At 42.5% G+C, this 27,159-nt stretch overlaps 1 protein-coding gene across 2 annotated transcripts in view; it reads right to left on the bottom strand.

Annotated features, from left to right (window-relative positions):
• LOC147905582 (uncharacterized) overlaps window positions 1-10,996 on the bottom strand; it is a 165,538-nt gene extending 154,542 nt beyond the window's left edge. The window contains exon 1 of one of the 2 annotated variants that reach the window (XM_087373481.1): window positions 10,580-10,996. In XM_087373481.1, the coding sequence (XP_087229607.1) occupies window positions 10,580-10,766 (187 nt within the window). In that variant the 5' untranslated portion in view covers window positions 10,767-10,996. The remainder of the gene's footprint in view (window positions 1-10,579) is intronic. The other variant, XM_087373492.1, reaches the window with a different exon arrangement.
• Window positions 10,997-27,159: the final 16,163 nt, after the last annotated feature.

Here is a 27,159-nt window from a genome sequence, read left to right as displayed (position 1 = left end):
ATGGTCTGAAAGGCTGCATCTAGCTGGAGTGAAGAAGCACCAAACTTGGCCTGAATGATGTGGTGTGGTATAGACAGTTTTCCCCGGATCATTCGTGAGAACATGAGGATATGCAGACGCTCCACCTATGTCCACTCTATCTCTGACATGTCAGGCCCCTAACAAGGGTTGCATACATACCGGTTGGTCGGACCAAGGAGTCGAAGAGAAGAGCCTTGGTCCGAGGGTCCTGGAAGTGGGAGTGGAAGTATTGTCTCTCTAGCCGAGCCAGTGAGGCGTATCCCTTGCTCACTCTGGCCTGCATCGCTGGTGTCGTCACCCTGTTTGACCCCTATGGTACTCAAGATCTCATCTGTCCAGCCTACGCCTGTTCGAACTCGGCCTAAGACTCTCTCATACAGTGCCAAACTAGCTGGAGTGGAGAAGCACCAAACTCGGCTTGAATGATGTGATGTGGTACAGACGATTTCCCCCGGATCATCCCTGAGAGCATGAGGATTTGCAGGTGCTCCACCCGTGTCCACTCTATCTCCGACATGTGAGGCCCCCAACAAGGGCTGCCATACATACCAGCTGGTCGAACCAAGGAGTCGAAGAGAAGAGCCTTGGTCCGAGGGTCCTGGAAGTGGGAGTGGAAGTATTGTCTCTCTAGCCGAGCCATTGAGGCATATCCCCTGCTCAATGGGAGTGGAAGTATTGTCTCTCTAGCCGAGCCAGTGAGGCGTATCCCTTGCTCAGTCTGGCCTGCATCACTGGTCTCATCGTGAAGATCGAGCCGGAAAAGATGACCCCCAAGTAAGTGTATGAGGATACGATCTCAACTGGTGACCCACCAAAAGTAAAAGTAAACTGCTTCCATTGCATGTTTGCTCAAGAGGGGTTAAAGATCATGACCTTGTGAGACCGAAAAAGGGCTGACGGGTGACGTGCAAGTATCCGCCTTATTCGTGTGAAGTAATTTCACGAGCGGACGATTGGTTGTCATATCAACGCCCGCAATAATCCTCATGCACAGATTGAGTGCTGCAGAGATCACACAATGCGAGTACAGGGAATTTACGTTGGTGTCCATCGTCAAGTTTCCTCCGACACATTTCTCTCCGGTGAAGAGATGATGGCCGGGAGAATTGAGCGTGACGTGACTGATAGAAAAAAAGAGGCGTTGATGACTTTCCATGCAGGTAAAGCCCGCCTGTCGCCATGCTCTGAACGGATGTTTTCGTAGTGACGACGCCCTCGCATGCTCAGCAACAAGCAGGGAAGGTGATGTGACAGCCAGCTCACTTGCTGATGTGGCATTGATGTGCAGGCTGACGTGCCAGTGACACGTGTTAGCTGATGTGGCAAGTGACAGGGTGTATGCTGACTTGGCAACCAGCTGATGTGTCAATTGAGTTAGCAGACTTGCGGTTAGTGTGACCTTGGTCAAGTTAATGCAGTTATTTAACCCTGGTTAGTTGACCCTGGTAAGAGATCTGGTCAGAGGACAAACTAACCAGACTGTCTAATTAAGTAGCTAGACTGGTCCAGTTAACCAGTTTAGTTCAGTTAGTGGCCTGGTTACAGACCAATTAGTCTGTCCATCCAACCAGACCTAGACCAGTTGGTTTGGTTAGTGTAACCAGTTGGTTACTCATCCAGTTACTGCCCAAAAAAAAAAGACAGTTTTTGCCATCAGTTTCCACCTACCTGTCAATTATTTCCTGTCGAAAATCAGCAGAAAACAAAGAAAAATCAGAGATTTGCACAAGTTAAGAAATGCATGCCTTTGTGTACATAGAAGGGAAAACAAATGCATTCTGAGTGCTTTTTGGAGCAGCCAGGAAAGAGGCAACATAGTTGTTGATGCTTTGGCAACCTTGTGGGTTTATGCATTGAGTGAACAGCCTGACACTTGCAAGAGTTGGGCACAAGTTGTGAATGCAATACACCTCTTGTTCATGTATTTTCCCTTTGAAAGGCAAAGGCTGAATGCATCAGTTGCATACATAGTGTGTGTGAGAGTTTGTTTGTTTGTTTGTGTGTGAGAGTTTGCTCAGTGTGTGCGCGCATGCGTGTGTGTGTGTGTGTGTGTGTGTGTGTGGCGAGAGAGAGAGCTGCGGTGAGGCGACGAGTCGAGGAGGAGTGACGACGGCGAGGGAGACAAAGTGTGCGAGAGAAACGAACACGACTCGAGGGTCTCCGCTCATCCCTGCGCTCTTCGTACACGTCCGCGTCGCGTTTCTGTTCATCCCTGCGTTCTTCCGCTGGCTCCTGCGTTCTGCCCGTACAATTGTACGGACGCCGTACTTTTGTACGGACGCCGTACAGCCACACTTCTCTTTCCCTGCGTTGCTCCGTCGCGTCTGCTTGCCCTGCGCCATCTTCCCCGTTGCACCGCCGTACCACTTGCCCTTTTCCGTACATATAGTCTTGCCTGTTGCGTCAGCCGCCCTTTCCACCTCTGAAATTCGTACAGTCTTTACTCTCCCTGCCTCCTCCTTCATTCCGTACAGCTCGCATCTCTAGCCTATTCTTCGTCCGTACAGCCCTTCTTTGTTCCGCCCTTCCTTCAATCCTGCCCTGTTTCTCTTCATGGAAGATCAGTTCAAAAGCTACTCTCGTAAGGAGTCGACCCGGGACTCCAAAAGACAACAGGTTGATTTTTCTACCACAGATTCGGTCGACGCTCACTATGTCTTTGATATGCTTAAAGATGAATTTCAGTACAGCCGGAAGGAGTGGGCCAAACCTCCCCCGGCCATCAAATACAAGTTGAAGCTTCCATCATTGGTTGCTCCTCTTCGAAAATTCTCTCAGCAAGCAGTTATCATCTTCTTCCCAGGAAAGCTACCTTCAGCAAATGATGTGGCTCAGTGGGTTCAGGCATTGTTGGGAGGCTGCTTTGTTGAAGGGGTATATTTTGCTTCTAGGGGCTTTTATGAGGTGCACTTTTCGGATGCCTCATATCGCCAGCAGATTTTGGAGATGTCGCCCCTTTTCTATGGCAGACAAATGGTGCATGTCATGCCATGGTCGCCAAACAAAGATTACCACAGCCTCATTCGACATCACTCAACCCCGTTGAGGTAGTGGATTTTCCAGACTATATGAGGGCTGAGTTACCAAGTTTGGCAGCCACTTTGGGGCAAGTTGTATGCCCACCCCGCCCTTCGGGTAATCGCAATCGCTTTTGTATTCTTTGGGATACAGATCACCCAACCCCTCCTTCCATTGTGGTAGAAGTGGAGGATGTTCCCCTTGGTGAAAAATATTTTGACTTGAAATGGGGAGTTTTTGCAGGTGCTTGTTTCACATGCCATAAGTTTGGCCACTTAGCCTCACAGTGTCCTCCAGTTCTGCATCAGCTTCCACCCACAGCTATTGCTCCAGAAAATACTCCCCCTCCGACTTATGCCTCGGAGTCTAAGGCAATGCCTACCAAATTGGGTGATGCGGCTCTCAAATCTGTCCCTTCCAAAGAAAATGTACTTCAGGTTTCAGCTAAGCAAAAGGATAAGGGTAAGGGCAAAATTTCAGAATCTCATGTCCCTCCCCAGGGTGCCTGGCAGCAACCCAAAAAGGTTTTTGCTCTCAAACCACGTCCACTACAATCTCGCCATTGGGATGCCTCAATTTCTACCCCTGGTCAGACCTCTTCCCCTGCTGACAGCCTTGCTTCTCAACTGTGGGTTGATGTGCTAAAAAGAGGCATCCCTGTATGTGATAATGATGAGGATCATAGAGCTAATGATCCAGGAGCCCAGGTGGATGTTGATGTCATGGCTGAGGCCTGACAGTTTACACTTTATTCTGCCTTTTGGTTTGACTGTACATATCTTTTATGTCTACTTCAATTACTTGCATTACATACAATGTTCAGGGTCTTTGCAATGTCAATAAGTGGAGACTTTTCTGGCATTATGTACATAGAATGCATCCCGATGTGATCTCCTTACAAGAACACAACCAACACTTCTTGGCTGGCCAGCAAGGCCACTATGCTGGTTATGATATTTTTTATGCTGGTACAATGCACTTTTCGGGGGTTTGCATGCTGGTAAAACATGATATACAGCCCACCGTGGCCCACAATGATCCTCAGGGTCGATGGATGGTGATCAGGTGCACCTGGCAGGATACTCTCTATGAAATAGCATCTGTTTATGCCTCACAAACTTCTGCGACTAGAGCTCAAATGTGGGCCTCCCTCAAACAATATCCATGGCTTTCCAATGCTTTTTTGTGTGGAGACTTTAACAATTCGCCTGCCTCCCAAGACAATACTACTCATCGCTCTCACATGATCCCCACTGAGCTCCGACATTGGGAAGATATGCTCTCATCTCTGCATGCAGAAGATCTATGGCTCTCAACAAGGGACACAGATATGGGTTATACATATCATCACAATGCCTTTACTCATTACTGGGCTCGACTTGACAGATGGTATTTACTGCATGCTCAGCAGTATGCTGATTTTACATGTACATTGCGGATTGATCACTCCCTCCTGCTATCTGATCATTTTCCAGTATGCTTGACATTATCAATAGCACGTCTGACAGATGATATGCCTTTTTTTGGTCATCGCTTGCTCCATGTTAATAGTGCCTACTTGCTTCATCAACAATTTCAGAACATGGTGAGAGTGGCTGTCCGTCCCCTCCTCTTACATGCTCAGGAGGATATGGATTTTGCTTGGATCAGTCTTGCTCATCGCTTACAGGCTGTTATTCAAGACTACGGACGGAGTTACATGGAAAACCTTCGGCTCAAGATAAAATGGGCTCAATCCCACAAGCAGCAAATGGATGCAATCAGTTCTCATAGGCAGCTTACTTCTTCTGAACAGGATTCTTGTGCTTATGCGGTTCATATCATTCATCAAAATGATCTTCGCAAATTAAAGAAGTGGCAAATCCGAGCTCGTATGAAACCCCTTTTGGATAAGGGCTGCTCCTCCAAAGCCTTTTTTAAAAGTCTCCATGCGGATAGGCGAAAGGAGGATATTTGCAGGATCAAGAAAGCTGATGGCACCTGGACCACTTCCAAATCAGACTTGGAATTGCAATGTTCTAGTCATTTTCAGCATCTCCTTTCTTCTCAACCTGATCATTTGATGCAAGTAAATGCAGCCAGGTCTCAATTCCTTATGCATGTTCAGCCCATAGTATCTCGGGAACAGGCCCATGCATTGGAGCAGCCTTTTATGCTTAGTGAACTGGAAGATGCTTTGAGTCATCTACGCAAAAGCAGCTCCCCTGGTTGGGATGGACTGACTGTTGAATTCTTCCGTGCATTTTGGGGTGATCTCAAGAACACTCTCCTTCTAATGATCAATCATGCTTGGGCAGAACAATCTCTTCCTCCATCCTGGAAACATGGCCTAGTAAAATTGATTCCCAAAAAAAGGTTGTGTGAGACGATGGCTGATTGGCGGCCTATATCCCTCATGCCTGTCATTTACAAACTCATTGCTAAAATGATTGTCCTCAGGGTTCGCTTCCTCTTGCAAGCAGGACTTCATCCTAGGCAGTATGGATTTGTCCCCAGAAGGCAGATCACTGACAATATCTCCAATGCCTTGCTTGCGATTGAGTATGCCAAATATTCTAAACAAGATGTTCTCATTCTGCAAGTAGACATTGCGAAAGCTTTTGATACTGTCCATTGGGATTTCATCTCTCAAACTATGCAAAAATTGGGATTTGGCCCTCGACTCGTCCACATCATTTACTGGCTTTATTCTCACGCCACGGCACAGTGCTTGCTTGGTGGTGGGTTGTCAAGAACCTGGACTATGACTCGCTCAGTGAGACAGGGTTGCCCTTTTAGTTCCTTACTGTATGCCATTGCTACCCATCCGTTACTCTTGCATATGGACTATCTGGCAGATACAGGACAGCTTCATGGCTTGCAAATTCCAGGGGCACAGTCTTTTCTTGCACAGGCCTATGCTGATGATTCATACTTCATGCCAAGGAATTCTCAAAGTGATCTTTCTCGTTTGATGCATACACTGAATGATTTTGGCATAGCTGCTGGACTGCATATCAATTTTCAGAAATCAAAACTTCTAGCTTTGAAAGAAGCTGATTGGCATGCACTTTTTTGGCCAGGCCACATTATCTCTTCCCTTACTATTGTCAGACATCTCGGATACCCCATTGGCTGGAATATTACTCCGCAACAACAGCTCAAATGGGTGCTTCAAAAGATCAACAAGAAGCTGGAATACTGGCATTTGTCCACTTGGCCTTTACATGTTCGACTCCGGATAGTACAGTCCATCATTATGGCATATGTGCAATTTTATTTGCCTCTTCTTCCTTGGTCTTTCAAGCATTTGGCTTCTTATATGTCCCAAGCTATGGAGATACTTTGGAAAAGCAAATCTCATAAAAAAGCTTTGCGACTACTACCTATGCAGTCTATTTGTTCACCCAAGACTCATGGGGGGCTGAATATTCTCAATCTCCAGGTTCATATGTTGGCAAGAAAGAGCACTATGATTGCTGATTTTTTTCAGCAAAAACAACCATGGGCTATTATGTTAGCAGCTATGTGTGGAAACATGGCTTCCCATGCATATGGGCATTGGATTACAGATCACTGGGAAGCAGTTTTATCTTCCTTTCAGGGAAAAATTCCTGGTTGCCCTGTTTCTACTGCTTTTCTTCATGATTGGAAGAGAATTCTTTCATATGCAAAATGGACAGGTGCTTCCTCTCATCATGGTAATTCTTTTCGATTGGAAAGCATCCATTGGAGCAAGGTGTTTGCATCGCCTCTCGCTTTACAGGCACCTATCAAAGCATATAATCTCATGAAATTGGGCATAAGATTTGTTGGTGATGTTGTGGATCAACAAGGCTATACACTTTCATTTCCACAAGCTTGCAGGACATTCTCCTTGGGTCTGCATCATAGATCCATTTGGAGAACACTTTCAACTATGTTGCAGCCATTTGTTCCGGTTCCTCCACTGTTTGCACAAGACAGATTAATGGACTGGAATTTGACTTCCATACCTCCTGCTACCCATACGCTCTCAATACACAATCTGACCTCCTCGAAGGTTTACAGATTTCTTCTTCCACAGCCATGGATTGACAAGCATGCCAACACTCTTTGGAATTTGGATAGGCCTTTATCTTGGTGGCAATCCCGACTCATGAAAATCTGGAAAGCCAAATTGCCATTGAAACAGAGGCTTTTCCTTTGGAGATGTATAGTGGGAGCCTTTTCCATTGGGGTGAAATTGGCAGCACGCCGCATTGCTTCTCCTTTCTGCCCCCGTTGCTCTCATCCCCGCGAGACAGTTCCTCACTTATTATGGTTTTGCCCGCACTCTCGCACATTGATCACTCATGTTTCTCATTTACTGCGGCTTCGGTTCCCTTCTAGCAGATTTGGGAAACTTTTCTGGATGTTTGGATGCCTCTCATCTCAGATGTCTCCATTACTCCTTTTCTTTCATTGGACTCCCTTTTGGGTATTATGGACCATCTGGACACAGAGACTGCATTCTAGGATGGGTCAACAGTTTCCTCAGGCATATATTTTCTTCAGAATGTCCCTCAAGCAATCCTTACATGACAGTTTTGCTGCAAGGGATTTGGATGCTACTAGCCTTGAAGTGTTCTCTACTTGTTTTTGAGTTCTTCTATCGGGCTCTCTTTCGGAGTTCTTTGCTAGTGTGTGGGAGACTTCCCATATTGTAAATTTATGAGAATATAAATACAATGGATTTTACCCCAAAAAAAAAAAAAGTGTGTGAGAGTTTGTAGACCTCAGACAAGTTGCAGTGATGGCTTCACAGCAACATGCCCAATCATCCCATGAGGAAATGGCAGAGTCTGATCAGGTACAGCGGGCAGAGGCTATGCAGATAAATAAAGAGAATGCCTACAGAGAGCTGATTACTCAGTTTGGAGAGGCAACAAGCGACCCCTTGTTTCGCAAGATGGTACAACCTCTCTTTGAGGAAAAGCCAGAGAATCCTCCCTCTAGAGCAAATCAGGAAGAGATGGGCAAAAAGAGATCTTTGAGTTCTGCTCCTCTTTCCACAGATGACACATTGGGAAAGAGTAAGAAGTCTCGTCATAAGGACAGCAAAAAGAGGAAAAGAGCAGGTCCTCTTCCCAAGAAGGTCATTGTTCATCTAGTTCATCTTCTTCTTCTAGCTCCACCTCTCAACATCATCATCTTCTTCTGGATCCTCAGAGCCGAAGAAGAAGAAGAAGACGAAGAAGAAGAAGAAGTCTGGCAAGAACGCTGAGACTAAAGAGTTCAAAGATGGTGGGAAGTCGGTGAGATTTGCCACCTACAATGGCCAATACGGCCAAGCTGAAAAAGGCAATGCAGTTCATAAGGCAGTTTGATGCTGCCTTCAGCCAATTTTAGTGAGTCCTTGAAGCTTCGTATGGTTGGTTTGCACTTGACTGGTACAGCCAGTCATGGTGGATAGCTAAGACAGCTAATTATGTAGCTCCTAGGAAATGGAAGGACTTCAAGAAAGCTTTCTATAAACAGTTTATTCCCAAACAGTTTCGGGATCATGTTCTCCTTGGTTGGGAGAGTATACATATGGTAGCACAAGATACAGTTGAGTCTTATAACCAGAAATTTTGGGACTCCTACTTGCAAGTTTCACCTTTCAAGAAAATCTCTGATAAGACTCAGCTCAGGAAGTACCGCGCAAGACTCACTCCAAAGATATAGGCCCAAGTGAACACTAAGGATATCAAAGAAATTTCAGATCTTAAGCATCCAGCCAATGTGGCTAGCCTCGTGTACATGCAGGATCCTACTTCTGTGCCTTCACTACAGGCAGGAATACCAAGGGATAAAAAGTTGGCGACCCCCAAGTTTGAAACAAGAGAGTTTCCTAAGGCTCAGAAGAGGGGATTTCAGCCTCAAAAGCCTAGGGGAAACCAGGTACAAAGGCCCTATAAGGGAAGACCACAGTTTACCCCTGATCAGATTGAAACTTTAAGGAAAGAGGGTAGCTTCAGATGCAGCAAAGAGGGGCATGGTTGCCCAGTGCCCAAAAAAGCCTTCAACTCCGAAGGGAAAAGAGGCAGAGAAGCCACAAGGACCGCACAAACCCATGGCGGGGGGAAATCCTGATATACTAGGTCATGTTTCAAACCCAAAGGAACGAGAATTGCTGCTATCATGGGGCAAAGTCAGAGACCAACAAGCGCTGATTTTATTTGATCCAAGGGCTACAGATAACTTTATATCAGAGGATTTAGCCCTAAAGCTAGGAATAAAGATGGAGAAATTGGGTAGGGCTCTGGATGCCGATCAGATGTTCTGTGGGAGCCCTGTGCCAGTCACTCCCTTGATAGGAAAGCTCCGTCTTCATGTACAGAGTTATGTGGATCAGGAAGACGACTTCATTTCTCCACTGAAACCTCATGACGTAGTCTTGGGTATGCCTTGGTTTCATCGCAAGGCAATGAAGTTGACTCTTCCTGAGAGAGTGTTGGAGTTTGTACATAGGGGCAAAGTACACCGTGTGGTTGCAAGGAATAGAGGGGAAACTATTCCCATTGTATCAAATAGTTCTGTTGGAAAAGAAATGAAGTCTGCAGTTTCAGCTTACATTGTTTTTGTAAAAGAGAGAGATGTTGACATGCATGCTGAAATAGGTGAGGCAGATCAGAATAAATTTCAGTTTCTTGAAGATTTTAAAGATTTTTCTGACTCTTTGCCAGGGGAGTTACCCTCTGAGAGACCTGAAGATCATGGCATAGAACTCATTCCTAGTAGTGAGCCACCTAATAGGCCCCCATACAAAGTTAGTGCAACTCAACAAGAGGAGCAACTCTATCTCTCCCACCTCCTCCTTTCACTACTCTCCCCTTCCTCACTCTGTATACCTTCCCTTTCCCATTGTAGATCTACTCTACCTTACACTTTGCTTCACTAAACAAGCTTGACTACTCTACAGCCCATGGCGGCAGTAATACCCCAGACCCATCCTCAAGTCAAGCCAAGGTCAACTCTAGCTAGCCAACCTGCCATGTGGCTGTCCAGCCAACTACAGCTGGCAACTCGATGCTTGCTGAAGTGTATGGCCCTCTTGTCTGGTTATGTACCTAGCCATGCTTGAGCGCATTAAACGAAGGGGTAGCTTTTTGTGTAAACATACTCTCTCACAACTGCACAAACACATGTGTAGAGAGGTCTTATCTATCAAAGCTCCCAAAGAAAGACATTATGTCTGCGGAAGGCCAAAATGGCCTATGAGGGGCAATAAGAAGAAACATTCTCATCATCTAAGATGCGACTGCTTATAAAGACAATATTATTTTAATTTCATTTTCTCTAGAGCAAGGAGATCTAATTTCATGGAAATCCAAGATTCCTGAGGACAGCATTCCAAAATGCTCACGTAGAGAGTGGAGTGATTTGTTTCAGACAACTGAAGACAACTAGCATCGGCGACTGTTCAGAGTGGAGTGATTTGTTTCGGACAACTGAAGACAACTAGCATCGGCGACTGTTCAGAGTGCAGTGATTTATTTCAGACAACTCAAGACAAATCCAACTGATGCACAATTCATTGAGCTGACCAAGTTCTCACTTGTAGGCAGATGCGCAGCTTGTTCAAAGTGAGAAGGCGAAGGTGGCTGAGAGCTGTCAATGCCATTCCAGAACTGATCAGCTGGCCTTATCGCGGTGTAATTGCTTGCAGCTTGCAAAAGATATGCGATGCACATTCCCAACATAATTCCCGTTACAATGCCTTTGGATTGACGGAATAACTCCATCCCATGAGCCTTCAGCAATTTCTAGGAGCACCTGCTCCTCCACGCAACCGCTGTCGCTTCAGCGTCTTCCGTATTGTCGCCGGCACCTCGGTTACACATACAGAGTGTGCACAATCTCCAATCTTTCCGAAAGAACTCTACTCCTTAGTTGCGATACTTACATATGTTCAAGGAAGCAAACTTTCCAAAGCGTTACTGCACATTTCGAGCTGGATTTTAGTAGTCAAGAGAGTTTGGAATTTCACAGAGAACCTGCAAACTATATACAATGGATTTCATTTTTACCTGTAAATTTTTTTTTTCCAGTTTTTAAAAATTGTAAAAATCAAGGAGTTTTAGTTATGAAAACCTGTAAAAATCTATAAAGTTTTGAAAAAACCTATAAAATTATGCAGTGGTAGGTTTTATGACCTACGGAGAAAAAAGTTCTTCGCGAACACTCGTTTGGATGCTGGTGGTGGTAAGATAACCTTAAATGTGAATTGTAATCCCATTAGTACCCACTAAGAAGTCGTCTTCACGTTTTTGGCCCTCGAAGGGTCTTAAGGGATGTCTTGGTTAATGAGTTGCTAAATAGGTACCCTATGATACAAATTAGGTTGCGCCTTCGTCATCGTTGAGAATCCTAGCATTTTATCAATTTTTAAAGGAAAAAAGTAAATGAGTAAAACTGTGGACATGAGACACCACATCGGGTCCGTTAGGTCCCAATCCTCCTTGCAAATGTCAGGGGTGGTGATATATTATTGACTTGGCCATATTGTTTGTGCATTTTGAGAGTTGAAGCCCAACAGATACATGAATAAGGCGACGCTCACAACATCTCATAATTGATTCTCATTGCAGTCTAAACAATATTGTCACACTTACTACAATCATATGCATAAAGGTGTCGATACCTTTTGATCTTGCATTGAGCTTCGAGAACATGCATCAAAAGAGAGAATATATTGTAAGAATTATATTAAAAACAAGCAATTTTGAATGGACGAACAATTGAAAATATTTATATGATAATATATAATATATAATTATTATAACCGGAGGCGGCACGCTTCCTTCCCCAAAGAGTTATAATCCGAGGGAATGGACCCTTCCCGTACACCGAGAATATTAACACCAGAATATTAGCGCTGAGAATAAGTCTTGTGAATGGATAAGATACTGGCATATTACATGAATGTCAATAGTCGTAATCGTAGTTGAATGCCGATAAAATCACCACGACTCTTTTCTTGATGATAGTAGATGGTGATTGCTAGTTGCATTTAGCTCGTTATCCAAGTGCCAATTCCCGGTTTCTCTATATTAGCCGTAAATCCCACATCTCCCTAATGACTCCAATCCTAACTTCACTCACAAATAGAAAACAAGCAAAGCACCTGAGGGTCTTAAAATTCAAATTTGACAGAGGGCTTGTAAAACCTAGCCTTTATCACAATACTTTAGACATAAATTAGTAGATGGGTGATTGGATTCGAAACAAAAACTTGGAGGATACATTTGTCACTAAACACCTTGCCAGAAGAAACTCTTTTTGGAGCCACATATCCATCCATCTCAATGCTACTATCTCCAACCATCTCCATGCTGCCCTCTAGCCAACAAGCATATATCTCCTAGTTCAATGTAGCTCTATGAAGGTCTATACTCCATCACTTAGATTGGATAGTTCCATGCTGTAAACTATAATTCATCAGTTTTTGCAACTGTTTTAGACGGTTTGGCACTAACAATTACAATAAACATGGGATAAACTATCACTTTAGATGGACATTCAAATGCTCTGAGGCTGAATAATAGCATTGTGCTGCTCAATGCCTAATTGGATGCCTCTAATTTTACCTCAATGATTTGATCCGGATTATAGTTTCACTAAGCATGTTGTTTTCATTTGTGTCAAATTCCATTTTTTGAACTGTTGCTTCAATGTTTATGTTGCTTTGTTGTTAGAGGTTGCAACTTATCTTGCAGATCATCCAATTCTGTTTGCACCAAACAATTAACCATTATCCATACCTGCAAAGGTGCAAGTTAAAACATATGCATTTGATCTCTGTGAATCTACTCTCTTAGATCAATCCTGAGGCTTTGGACTTCTACATCATCAAGACTTGCATTGTGTTTGTTTGAATTTTCTTCCACAACTTATTAATCAATCTCTCAAGATCAATTGTTCCTGGAGTATATATACTTTGGACTTTCTCGAGCACATGAAGGGCATACTCTCGTTGTTTGGAAATTTTCTACCAATGGCATACTTTGGAAATTTTCTACTTTGGGCATACTTTGGACTTTCTGCGGCATACTCTCTTCGTTTGGAAATTTTATACCAATGGCCCAGAGTCCTAAACATTGCCCCGTTCCCTCCGCCTCTGCTAGCTCCTGCGAGAGTACCAGCGATCCCCCACTCTTGGAACATCCCCAACATCTCCAATGTATGTACATGACAAGGTGTCAAATGCCACTCCCACACTACCCGGGTCTCCTCTCAGCCTACTCCCTGCATCTTCTTTTTGTATTCAAATCTTCTAAGGGCCAAGGGGTTCACTGATAAGAGTTACGCCGACTGTGCAGCCGTCCAAACTCTTAAGCGTAACAAAAGCTCTTATCCCTTGAAGCATTATTAATCACTACTTCTAGAGGAAGAAAGATTGTATCTGATAGTGCAATTAAATTAGCTTCATGTGGCCATCATCATCTACGGTGAGATCGCAGGGCTGGCAGTAATGTGGGCACTCCAGAATGCTTCTTTCAAGGTAGAAGCTCGGGGAAGAAGATCTAATTTAATGACTTGGTCACTCTTCATGTATAAGTTACTATACTCATGTCAAGATCGAATTGGTGGGCATATCTGCTGATTCTTCCTTTGGATTTCCTGTTAATATGGGAGCATCCTAGTAAGATTTGGAACCTATTTCTTGTTTTCTTTCACCAGTCCGCAAGAATGAAAGCGTGACAATGCGACTTGCAGCCCTCTGCTATTCGCTAGGGGGATTATTGCTCTGGGGGAACATCCTTACAAGCTCAGTGCCCACATCTTTTTCCAACTTCTCTACTTTGATTTTTGTGGATCTGGATACTTGGACAAATACCCCCTCAATTGGGTTTGTTTCAACGCCTGGTGAGACGATTATCTTTGCAACAATCAATGAACTCTAGAGAAGCATCCCAATGAGTTCGAAAATTGTTCCTCCCTATAGGGGTTGGTACAGATTGGAAACCTCTTGATTACATTGTTCCTCCTCATTACAGATCTTGTAAATGAAAAGCCATCATGCACGCTACAACTAGACAGATGAACTAGAGCACACCTAAGGTCTCAAGGAAACTACATACCACTTCTTCCTGCAAATTTCTCTTCTTAAAATAAAGAGAAAAATCTAGATGATTTTTCCTTCAAAATTTTCTTGCTAATAAAGCTTAAAGTCCATATGATTTTGTTTACAGAACATCAACGACGACAGAGGAGATTGTGACACGTGGTTTCATGAGAGTTGAGAAAAGGAAAACTTCCCTTTATGCTGCCTACAATAAAAATCCATGGAAGTCTCGCATGCGGGGGGGAGTGGTATAAAAGGGACAAAAATTAAGGTAAGGTTGATTCGTATGTCGATGTTTTGCCACGTGTCCCCGTTCTAGATTGTTTTGCACCACCCCGTGCACGATACAAAGAAGGGATCCAGTATATGGGAAGGGGGAGGCAGAGGTAGAAGGAAGGGATAGAGGGGGAGAGAGAAGAGTCTGTAATGCGAGACAACGCATCAGCAACCTTATTGTCTTTTCCTCTTCGGTACCGAATCGTTAAATTAAACTCAGTGGGAGAGGGAGAGGGAAGGGAGGGAGAGGGAAGGGAGAGAGAAAGAGAGGGGAGAGCGAGGCTAAATCGAGGGTTGGAGGGTAAGGTGATCGAGAAGGAGCATGGAGGTCCCTCTACCTCTCTCGCCTCCCTCTATCAACCTCCCAATCTGAGCCTACGATAATTTTCTCTCAAAAATTAGGAGTGTGATGCAATTGATCTGACACAAAGATTCTGTTTTTTTTATCTATATAGATTTTTGAATTCGGGAGGGTGAATAGGAGAGAGCGAGAGAGAGGGTGAATTAGGTCTATAGTTCTAAAGTTAGTTCATTTGGTCAATTTGACCATGCAAATTGTGGTTAGTATGAGGTTCAAGTGTGGGTTAGTAATAGTTTAAGGGCTTCCAATGTGTTTAGGGTTCAAGGTTTTTGTTTGCTTGTGGAGGTCCTAAATGTTACATAAATTTGATTAGTAATGTATCTCACACACACAAACACTTATTTCTTTACACACACACACATGTATACTTCCCAACTATGAATTATTCTTTCATTTACACCCATGAAATCTCCCCTTTACACTCTGTTTTTAACCACCCCACACACCAAGCCCACTAATCGTCCCATACCTCCTCTAATCTCATCTCAACCCATGCACTCATTCGCTCCTTCTCCACTTGAGACTTAAACTTCACTTGTGGCTTAAATTTTTTTTTAATTATTTAAGAATCCATATGGTTGTCTATATTCCTAGGTGAAGCAATAAGAAGCCGGAGAAAACAGGCATTACCTATATGCCCAAACGTAACTATGATTTTCTAACACCTATTTTGTTTGGATGGTGGCAGGTAAGTGGACCCCGACCTTGGAACCTGGACTACCTGAGGATTTGACATCTTCTTCCAATATTATGTTTATCAAACTCAATATTGTTAAAAAATCTTAATTTTGATCGAAATTTTGCAAACTCTAGTTGTTGCATTTTTCAACTTAGATGTCTCAAACATTTCTTCCTTATATGTTTTTTTTTACTTTTTATCCAATTGATGGAATTAATTATATGGCTCGATTATTAATGGGACTTTTTAATCTAAACACACACTTTGATTTCCCAACTAGCCTTTGGTCGGGCTCATGCCATACAGTTAATTCACATCCACTGGATAATTATTTAGCATGGATAATCCCTAGTCATTTTGTGATCTGCCTTATCTTTTACTAACTTTTATATCTATTTTGCAGAAGTGGTTTACACATTTACTGTTGGCATCATTTTTGCATTTTGACACTTATCATATAGATCCACGTTAATTCACTTATTGTTCAGTAGGTGGGGAGTAAGTTCCACATGGTGGGCTTACTCCCCACCATGTGGTCTTACCCTTTGGGTTGGGGGTGGGCCATGCACACACACACAAATTTGATTAGTAAATGTATCTCACACACACAAACACTTATTTCTTTACACACACACACACACACACACACACATGTATACTTCCCCAACTATGAATTATTCTTTCATTTACCCCCATGAAATGTCAGCATGCCGTATCTATTGCTTATAAGATTCAAATGACTCAGCTAGCCTAGGTATCATTGGATCTAATCTTAAAATGCACTTGCTAAGTTAATGTACGGGACTAAAGAGACATTGTGCACTTGAGAAAAGCTTCAAACATTTGTCTACATGGAGTCTACATGAAAGCACCAAATTGGGGCCTTGTCCCTAGGTGCTCTCTTGTGGTAAGGACCAAACCATGTTTTTAGTCTTTCAATCCTTTTACTTCCCTTGCATGCCATGCATATGGATATTTTAGAAACTTTAAGGCATTGTCGTATAGACACCAAATCTATTTCTTCTAAGATTCAATGACTCAACTAGCCTAGGTATCATTGGATCTAATCTTAAAATGAACTTGCTAAGTTAATGTACGGGACTAAAGAGACATTGTGCAGTCAAGAAAAGCCTCAAACATTTGTCTACATGAAAAGCACCGAATTGGGGCCCTGCCCTTAGGTGCTATCTTGTGGTAAGGACCAAACCATGCTTTTAGTCTTTCAATCCTTTTACTTCCCTTGCATGCCATGCATATGAATATTTTAGAAACTTTAAGGCATTGTCGTATAGACACCAAATCAAAAAGGAAGAACAATTCCATGTTATAATATCAATAGCTCAACTTATTGTCATCAAAAACTTTAAAAGAGCCAATACCTCTTAATGCCTTACTTATATTTGACCTCAAGCGTTATCTTTTATGTCTTTTATAATTAATTGGACAAAGGGATCCCTTAAATAGTTGCAAACTTCTTGAGAAAGTCCTTCATCAGTTCTTAATCTTATCATCTTAATTTATTAAAGGAAGCAAAGGCCTTTCACCTTTACAAGGAATGGACACAGAAACTCTTTCGGAGTCTTCCGAATTTCCATGGCTGAAATCAATGGTCCTCAAGGTAAATCCTTTTCACCTCGCAAAACATATTCTATCCCGTTCATCTTGAACTGGTAAATATGCTTTTTCCAATCAATGGCTGGATTTTTCCAAAAATGCCAAGCCATGCCTAGGGCTATATCTGCGTGAGCAAGCCTGGTCAACTCAAAGTCCAGCTTCTCAACATAGTCTTGAATTCGAAGTTCCAACTGGGTAACCCTTTGGTCCCATACTTCAGTTGAACTTCCGTCCGCCATCCTGACCGTATAAGCATAGTCAGACAAACTAGTTTTCAACTTGAGCCTCTTAATAAGCTTCGAGTTAATCACATTGTGCATTGATGCTGAGTCAAACAACACAATCACATCATGATTGGCTACTTGCCCTTTCATTTTAATCAACTCGAGCTCATCGAAAACCGTATACCCCGTTGCTGCGGGCGTTGAAAGGATGTTTTTAAAAAGGATTCTAGGGATGATAAATTGTTAATGGTCTTTTTCCCCTCACCCCTTAGTTGACCGATAATAGCCTGATGCTTATTGTGTGCTAGATGCCCAATGTTTGCAGAGCCGCTTGTGTCAAAAGATGACCTCTCTTGCACTCCTTGCGTATCTTGGCACTCAAAATCATACTAATGGTCAATTATGATGGGAAATCAAGCGTCATCTATACAAGTCATTTGCAAATGTGGAAGTAACCATAAAGATGGGGGAACAAGCAATGCGACGGGAAATGCTCATGGAACCTGCAAATCCTTGAAAAACACAGCAACACTCTTCAAAAATACGCACAAACTCTCAAAACTCACAAAACAAAAGAGACAGAACAAGCGTGCTGGGTACAATCTCCCCCCATAGGAGTGGTGCTCTCCTTCCACCTCCTATGTATTTATGTATATTTCCCAAAAAGCTTCCGAGCAAAAATCATACAAAAGCCCCTATGCTTTCCTCCATTCACCCTTTTACAAAAAGCCCATCCACTTTCTAGAATAGCTGGCTTTTTCTAAAAATAAAGCTTTTTCTAACTTTAGTTTATACACTTAGCCAAGTCACTAATATTCCAAAATTCAAATATGTACATAAGCTTTTGTAATATCAAAAATTAGGCATAAGCCTTATTCATCCCTGCATCACCAGAGTTGCACCCAAAATATGGCGGATCATGCTTGCCAGATGCCATCGCCCGATCAATTACTCTTCCCCTAGATTCACGGAATCAATAGTAATGAAATATTTCAAGCATAATATAACCTTGGAGTTAATCACCACAATCAATCAACCTTTCAGTATTATAGCAACACAAAATCAATAAATCACAGATGAATGGTGCACACATGTGACACATACCATCTCATGGTGCACCTGATGCTACACATGAATAAAATCATACGAATGGTGCACACATGCTACACATACTGTCATCGCGTAAGTGGTGCACACAATGCTACACACTCATAGAGCCACAGCCGTATATCCAGCCATGTAGGGGCACACATGCATCACTACGGAACAGTGAGCACACATACATCAGCTGCGCGATAAAAATGTTGGATCTCACTAAACTAAATACTAAAGGATTAAATTAATGGGATAATTCTAATTCTCGTAATATCCCTCTTGCTTGAAATCGCAATTGCCCTCGATTGCATGACAAAAAAGTAGTCAATAAATCAGGGTATTGGCGAAAATATCGCTCGGGCATCCACTTAGCATCCTCAACCGGGTGGTTCTTAAATGTAAGAAGATAAATTGGATACAAGTTTCCATGTCTCATTTGAGTGATTTGTTGATCAATGATCTGGTCTGGCTCTAAGAGCTAGGTCTCTCCTTGAAGCAACGGTGCATCGTCAAAAATAGGTCGAACTGGTGGGTCTCCATGGAAAGGTTTCAGGAGGTGCATATGAAAAGAATTATGAATTTTCCAATCGGGTGGTAATTCAAGCCGATAGGCATTGTCATTAATGCACTCCAAAACTTTAAAGGGACCATAGGATTTAGGGGCAAACTTAATTGTGTCTCAATACTCTTAAGTCTACGCTTCTCAATACATAACATGACTAGGTCGCCTTTAGCAAATATAAGTTTCTTTCTACCCTTGTTTGCACGTGCAATATACACAGCTTGAGCATGCTCGATATTCTTTTTTATAGTAGCCAAAATGCTAGAGAAATCTTTAGTAAATCGATCAGTAGCCTCTACTTGGTGCTTAAGGTGGGTCAATGGAGTAGTAATGGTCTTTCCATAGACAATTTGGAATGGAGATTTGCCTATAGCAGAGTGCTTAGTGTTGTTGTAGGCAAATTGTTATATGTGTATAAATTTGTCCCATTGGCCTGGCTGACCAAACACATAAGAACGTAACATGTCACAAATAGTATTTTGTGTGACCTCAATTTGGCCTAAACTCAAGATGAAAAGCAGTGGAAAAATCTAACTTCGTACCAAGATTGTCAAAGAGTGCGGTCCAAAAGTTACTATAAAATTTACTATCCCGGTCTGACACGATTACTTTTGGAAGGCCATGGTGTATAAAGATGTGCTTGATGAACAAATGAGCAGCCTGAACTGCGGTCAAGGTCTTCTTACAAGGAATAAAGTAAGCCTGCTTGCTAAATCTATCAATGATAGTCCAAATCATATCAAAAGCTGAGCTAGTCGTAGGAAATCCAGTAATAAAGTCCATAGAAATCTACTCCCATGGGCCATCAGGAATTGGTAAAGGCATAAGTAAACCTTGATATTTGCCCTTGTAGCTCTTGACTTTTTGACAAATAAGACATTGTGCAACAAAAGTTGCAACATCAACTTTAAGCTTAGGCCATAAAAAATCTTGAATTATAGTGTGATACATAGCAGCGACGCCTTTATGTCCCATGTAGGGTGGCTGATGTACCTCTTCTATTACCGATAGTCATTATGAATGGAATAAGAGGCCATAGGGGTGCTATTAGCTTGCTTAATCTTATGCCAAATTTTTGAAAAGTCTCGATCAATAGGATAGTCTACCTTCATAGGCTCGAAAGGGTCTCCCTCGATGACTGAGATATTATTTATGCTAGGTTGACGACTCAGTGCATCGGCAACTACATTGTCTTTGCCTAGTTGATATTGGATCATCGGTTTAAAACTGTCAATAAAGGTAGCCCATTTAATGTGCTGATCCGAAATTACCGGTTGAGTAAGGAGATGTCTAAGACTCTGGTGATCAGTCTTAATGAGTAACTCAAAACCCATAAGATAGTGTTTTCACAGTTTAAAGGCATGCACCATAGCGGCTAATTCTTTATCATACATGGAAGATTTTAGCTCTACTAGTTTTAATTTACATGACTCGAATGCAATTGGATGTTATCTTGCATGAGCATAGCCCCAAAACCCTATCCACTAGCATCAGTGACCATGACAAAGAAGGGTCTTGTAAAGTCCGGCATGGTCAAAACTGGTGTGTCCGTCATTGCACCCTTAAGTCGTTGAAAATCTAAAGTGTGCTGCTCACCCCAAGAGAAAGCACGAGTCTTACGCAGTAGTTCGGTCAATGGATGTGCCTTGTGTGCAAATTTTCTAACAAATCTACGATAGAAACTACACAGACCTAGAAAAGATCGTAACTCATGGATATCTTTAGGCTATGGCCAGCAATTTACTATCACTTCTACCTTCTTGGGATGTACTCGAATGCCTTCAGCTGAAACAATGTGTCCAAGATATTCAATTTCAGGCTGGAAAAAAGAACTTTTCTCTGGGTTGGCATACAATTGGTTCTCACATAAGAGAGAGAAAACAAGATCCAAGTGTTTCTCATGTCCCTCTCGACTCTTGCTATAAATCATGATATCATCAAAGAAAACTACCACAAAGTCTTGATAGGGTAGGAAGATACGATTCATCATATGACTAAATGTGGCAGGTTCATTGGTCAATCCAAAAGGCATAACAAGAAATTCATAGTGACCAGTTTGGGTTCTAAAAGCAGTCTTGAAAACATTGGGCTCGATCACTCTCACTTGATGATATCCTGACTTAAGATCAATCTTGCTAAAGATTGTGGATCCTTTCAACTTGTCGCGTAGATCATCAACTCTCGGAATGGGGTATCAAATTTTCACTATGATTTTATTTAAGGCACGATAATCGATGCACATTTGAAAAGTTCCATTTTTCTTCTTGACAAGAAGAATAGGTGCCCCAAATGGTGAGCTACTAGGTCGAATTAGGCCTCTAGCCAAAAGATCTTCTATTTTGAATTGAATCTCTTATTGCTCAGTAGGATTGTGTCTATATGGTGGTTTACGCGGTGGTGCGCTACCTGGAATAAGGTCAATCTTATGATCCTCGGGTCTAGATTGAGGTAGGCCAGGGGGTAAGTCTTCCATAAAGCAGTCGTCATAGGTAGTTAGAAAAGGATCCAGAGGCTCTGGCTTAGTTTTCTTAGTCTCAGGACTAGCCTCAATCTTATTGACCATAACCAAATATGTCTTCTCACGTTTGCGCAAAGCTCTTTTAGCTTGGGTATGTGACAATATAGGCCAAGAGGGAAGATTCTTGTCGCATTCTAGAGTCATAGTCTCAGTGCCTTGAGTCACAGTAATGGTGCGTTCAAGATAATCAGGTTTGGCATTATGATCAATGCGCTAGGGCATCCCTAGAATGAGATCTTGCTCTTGCAAAGGAGCGACTAAGAAATCACGGCTCTCAACTAATGGCCCTAAAGTCACCTCAAGATCCTTAACCATTTGCAAACAATTATAATTCAATCCTTGAAAAGCTGATTTGACTTTATATTTTGTTTTGATGGTTGGGAGCCCTAACTTTTTAACTAAACGTTGCAAAATGAAAACATGGGTGCTCCCATCATCAAATAAGACACTATGTTCTTTTTCGTGCAATAATGTAGTCATATAGATGAGCATGATGTGATACAAGACAAGTTATCCCATGGTGCCTTGGCTTTTGGCCACTTTATGGTATAATCTATGGAAACTAGGATGTACTTCTTTTGTGTATACTAGGCCAAATTTTTATACCAACCCATAAAATCCAACCCCCAACACTAGAAAGCTCCCCCCCAAGGCTAATTTGGTTGAAGGGGTATGTAATGTTGTGGCAATAAGCAACCTGTTCTTTGACATACATCACATTCCATGCAACAGGGCGTTCCACCACAATCCTACTTTTGGCTCTTTCCAATCTATGAGTTCTCCACTAAAATGTCCTCTAGTTAGCCTAGCCTATGCCTCATCAATCATGATTGCTCATTCTTGAGGAAGAGCATATTTGTGTAAGACCTCCTTGGTGATAGTGTTGGACTTCGATTAAGATATATTTCCAAGCTTTGAAGGCAAGTTGTCCGTTCTCATCTCAGGACATATTTTTAACACATGTGGCCTGCAACAATAGGTGCTAGAGCATCTTATCATAGTTGGATTTAAAAATATCAATTGCAAATAACTGAGGATTTGAAATCTCAATAGTGACAACTTGAGTGGGGTCCGAGAGCCGGCAACCATGAGAGACAATTTGCTCCTGCATGTGACCTGCCTAGTTTGTGGATGAGCTTAAAAGTGAATTCCTATAATAATAACATCCAATGCATCAATCATCCCTGGATGACTGCTTTGTTAATCAAATACAACAAATCTTGGTGATCAACATAGAAAACAAAAGGATTACCAAGGAAATAGCATCAAATTTTATGGACACTATAAACCATCCAAGAGTTTCTCACTTGGTAGTATTATAGTTGCACTCAACTGGGGTCATGAGTCTGCTAGCATAATAAACTAGGTAATACATCCTACCATTTGGTTGTGCCAAGGTGATACCAATGGCATACCTCGATGCATCAATATGAACATGAAAGATTACATCCCACCTAGGCCACCTTATGCTACTATCATGGTTGCTCATTGTTTAAGAGCATGGAAGGATACTATAAACTCCTCACACCAATGAAACTTGGAACTTTTCCCTAGTAAGCTCATAAAGAGGTGCCATAATTTTCGAAAAATCCTTCACAAACCTCCTATAGAAGCTAATGAACCTAGTAAAGAATCCGAGTTGCATCAGACTCGGGCTCTATAATCTATCCTATTGCTTGGACCTTGGAAGGCTCAATTTGTATGCCCTCCCTAAAAATGGTCTACCTAAATAGGTTGCCTACTCTTATACAAAAGACACTTTTTCTTTAGTTCCATTGGATACCTAGTTCTTGCAAGGACTTCTTGAGTTTAGAATTGAGTTTATCTCTCTTTGTTGATGTCGAGGCATCATTGTCCTCACTTTTGCCACCTTCTTTTGCTTATACTTGACTACTCCACTCTTCTTCAAAACAATGGCTCAGTTCAAGATCTCCTCACATGTCTTGGGTGGGTTTACAATTTTTTATGAATGCAAGTCCATTTGCAAGCCAATAATCAATCAAGTATGCAGCCATTTATCATTTGGTGGTGTACTAAGTCCATTGATATATGTAGCACAAAATCATGTATGGGGCTCACCTTTCCTCTACTTTAGATCATTCAACTAGATTCGAACATCTTTTTCATTGATCTCCTACCTGAATATCCTAAGAAAAGCTTTACATGTGCTACCAATCTATGAAGTAGCTAATAGAAAACTAATTGAATGATCTCTAAGAAACTTTGACCAAGCTACATGGGAAATAATTCTTGTACTCTTCCTTGGCCATTGCTCCACTAATGTGGCAAACTCGTAAAAAGATTTGGAGGTGACTATAATGGTCCTCTCCCTAGAATTTTACCTTAGCTCAATAGATCTCAGCTTGGCTATAGTCACCTTGGGGGTCCTTGGCCTCAGTTGTTCCCTTTGATCACATTTTAGATCTTGACTCCGTCTCTAGCTTTTGGTAGGCACTTGTCCTTCACTCTTGGCTACACTTGGCCCCATTGGTCATTCGTGTCTGCAATTATCACTGTGCACATACTTTGACCGTCGACTCTGTTTTCTTGCCTCTCATCTATCTCTTCATTGTTTGTAAGTCATATGTGCATGGTCACTCTGGGTCTCTTATCTTTTTCACTCAAGTGCATCTCTCACCATCAGATCCACATCTTGACTTGGCATGGTGCTCCTAGATTTTAGTGCACCTCTCAGTGTTAGACACTCATCTATACTTGAGATATAATGTCTTCCATCTCACATTGTGCACTTGGTTGGAAGCATGTGGGTACTCGAGTCTTGTTGTGCCTCACACATATCTTGGCTCATGCACAAATTCCCTTACTCATGCATGTCTTGGTTCTTCAACCATGATGTAATCTTGCTCATGGCTCATCCTCTACAGTGCAATGTTGCCTATTCAAGGCATGCATGTCCTCTAGATAGCTTATGGATCATCTTCTATAGTGCAACATTCCCTGTCTAAGGCATAGATATGCGTGGTGAATTGGGGGTCTCTTATATTTTTTAGTCAGATTTGTCTCTCACCCCGTCAGATGCATATCTTGACTCAACATGTTGTTCCTTGGAGCCTGGTGCAGATCTTGCTATTAGACACATTTGGACTTTAGATAAGATGGCTTCATCTCACATAATGCTCTTAGCCAAAAGCACACGGAGACTCGAGGCTTGTTGTGCCTCTCACTCATAGCTTGGATCATGCACTAACTCCCTTGCTCATGCACGTGTTGATTCTTGGTCTTGTCCTAGGATTCATTGGTCATGGTCAAACCTCGCTAATGTCTTATCTATGCTATAGTGCAACATTCCTTGTCCCAGGCACACTTTGCCTCTAGACTTGGCTAAACCTTCATGCAACCATCTTGAGGTCCCTTCTACAATCTTCCCCTCATCATATATTGGTCACAATTCAAGGGCAGGTTCACTTCGAGTCTCATTGTAATAGTCAGATGTCAGCCCTCTCTAAGTGAGGATGGTGGGTCTTTGCATTCCTTGTGCTCTCCACTATTAGGGGAACATTTAGTATTCCCACTCTCTCCATTGATCAACCATCACTGGCTTAAATTCAATTTTTTTCTCAAATCAGCCTAATTCCACCAACTTCTTGCACCTCAATGGAAGTGCTCTTCTCTCCTAGCCGCATACTATTGGAAATGTTCCAAGCATGCCTCTAACATCGGCTAAAGATTCAACTACTTTTCATATTGCCTAGGTAGAATCCTCCATCCAGATGTCTATTGTTGCATAAGTCATAATGGTATGTTATTCCAAGCTAATTTTGTAGCTTGCTACTCACCATCATAAAGTGCTTGTCTAGGTGACTATGCACTCATGCCTAGTGACTAATATGGATCATTCCACTCACTTCTTCCTCTCACATTAGGGGAGAATCGAGGTCTCCAAAGGGCCCCCAATTAGTGTTTCCTAATTTCAAGGGATTAGTGAGGTATTTGAGGTGTACCAATGGGAGTGCTCCTTTCTGTGGGGCAATGCCATGTTGAGGTGGAGGGTGGGCAAACCTACAAATAGCCCTTATTGGCTACTCCTCTTACATCGAGGACCACTCAAACCTTCCCCCCCCCTCAACCCATGCTTGACCCTCCTCCCACATGCACCTCCCCCAAACAATCCTACAAGTCATTCAAGAGGTGGTGTATGCTTCTGGGCAACTTTTTCCCCCTATCAGCTTGTTGCAGGCCTACCCCCTCCTCTTCTCTGGTCCAGCTTATGTGGGATCTCATTTGGCAGCTTCTCTGCCCCCTCCTACTCTGGTCCACTGTCTTTCTCCCTCTCGAGCACCTCTTGTAGTAGTTTCTTATTCTCTCTCCATTCCTAGCTACAACACCTCCTACAGTAGCTACTCATCCCCCTCTACTCTTTCTCCCTCCATTCCTAGCTATAGTACCTCCTGTAGTGGCCCCTCGGCTCTTTCTCCCTCCATTCCTAGCTACAAAACCGCCTGGAGTAGCTATTCATCCCCCTTTGGTCTTTCTCCCTCCATCCCTAGCTACAACACCTCTTGGAGCTGCTCTCCACCTTCAGTTGCACCCTCTATACCTTCCCCCCCTCTCCCTCTCTCTCCCTCTATCAGAGCTACTCTCTCCCTCCAAGCTACACTTTCAGGTCCACTCTTGTTGTTTTGACCTCTGTACAAGCATGGCAAGGAGACCATACATGTCCTCTATGTCCCACAGGAGCAAAAATGCACTGGGTGAATGGGTGCCTTCTACAGCTTGAATGATTGGATATTCTCATGAGAGGATCTGCCAAGGGTCCACATAAGCTTCCCAAGAGATGTGATCTTTTGCATGAATGGAAGGGCCACATCATGAAGTTCAAGCTTGGGAAGAAAGGATGGCTTGCAAAGGCGCAACACATCTACATGGGGAAGTACATGTGCCTTACTTCATCAAGCAAGCAATCGACAATACCATTGCATTGTAAGTCTACATTTTGTGTTAGATTTCTAAGTGTAATGAATCAGTTTGAAATATTATTTTGAAATAGAACTTGTGCATAATAGCAAATGTATTTCCTTCAAACTTTGAGGAGTGGGAACCAATCGAGTGCTTCTTAGGTAAGTTTACTGCCATTCATGAGGATTTAGGAAGGCAAATGCATGCTGGAGAGAAGTCCTCTCCTTTGAAATAGAGAAATATCTATTGATATAATGCCAAGTACATTACTCAAAGGATGGCATGAGGATATGGCCATTCTTAATGCATTGCAACACCACAACTTAAAGACATGGATTGCACCATGGTGGACACAAGAACAGTGCAATCATAAAAGGGAAAGATTGCAAAGGATGTGGGCATGGCCATGCAGTTTACATTTGGCTCTAAATGGGTAAGGTTGTCTTGGTTTATGCCTCTACACATTTTAGCTTCTTGTTTTCAGAATATCCAAATGCACAGAACAAAAACCATGTGGTCATGCAAGTGCCTACATGAGATCTAGGGTGATTGGGGAAGTAGGTCACGTGAAGAAAAGGGTGATCTATTTTAATGCCATGTAAGGACAATGTGGTTGTCAAGTACCACATCTCCCACCAAATGTTATATTTTGCTTTCCAATATAGGTGCTGGAAGAAAATAGGTGGAAATTGGCTCTCCTTTTACTCTATCAATGATGATAATATAGGGGTAAGTTTATGTATTGATTCTCATTTAGGAGATGTCAAAAATGTGACCATCACATCACAATGGACTCTCAGGGACATGTGGGAACACCTATTGGT

Source organism: Dipteris shenzhenensis, chromosome 1, assembly GCF_047967505.1.
Source record: "Dipteris shenzhenensis isolate YYH24624 ecotype China chromosome 1, Dip_SZ_1.0, whole genome shotgun sequence".
NCBI lineage: Eukaryota > Viridiplantae > Streptophyta > Polypodiopsida > Gleicheniales > Dipteridaceae > Dipteris > Dipteris shenzhenensis.
The sequence above is the reverse complement of the archived record's forward strand: the minus strand, read 5'-3'. Positions and strand labels throughout refer to the sequence as shown.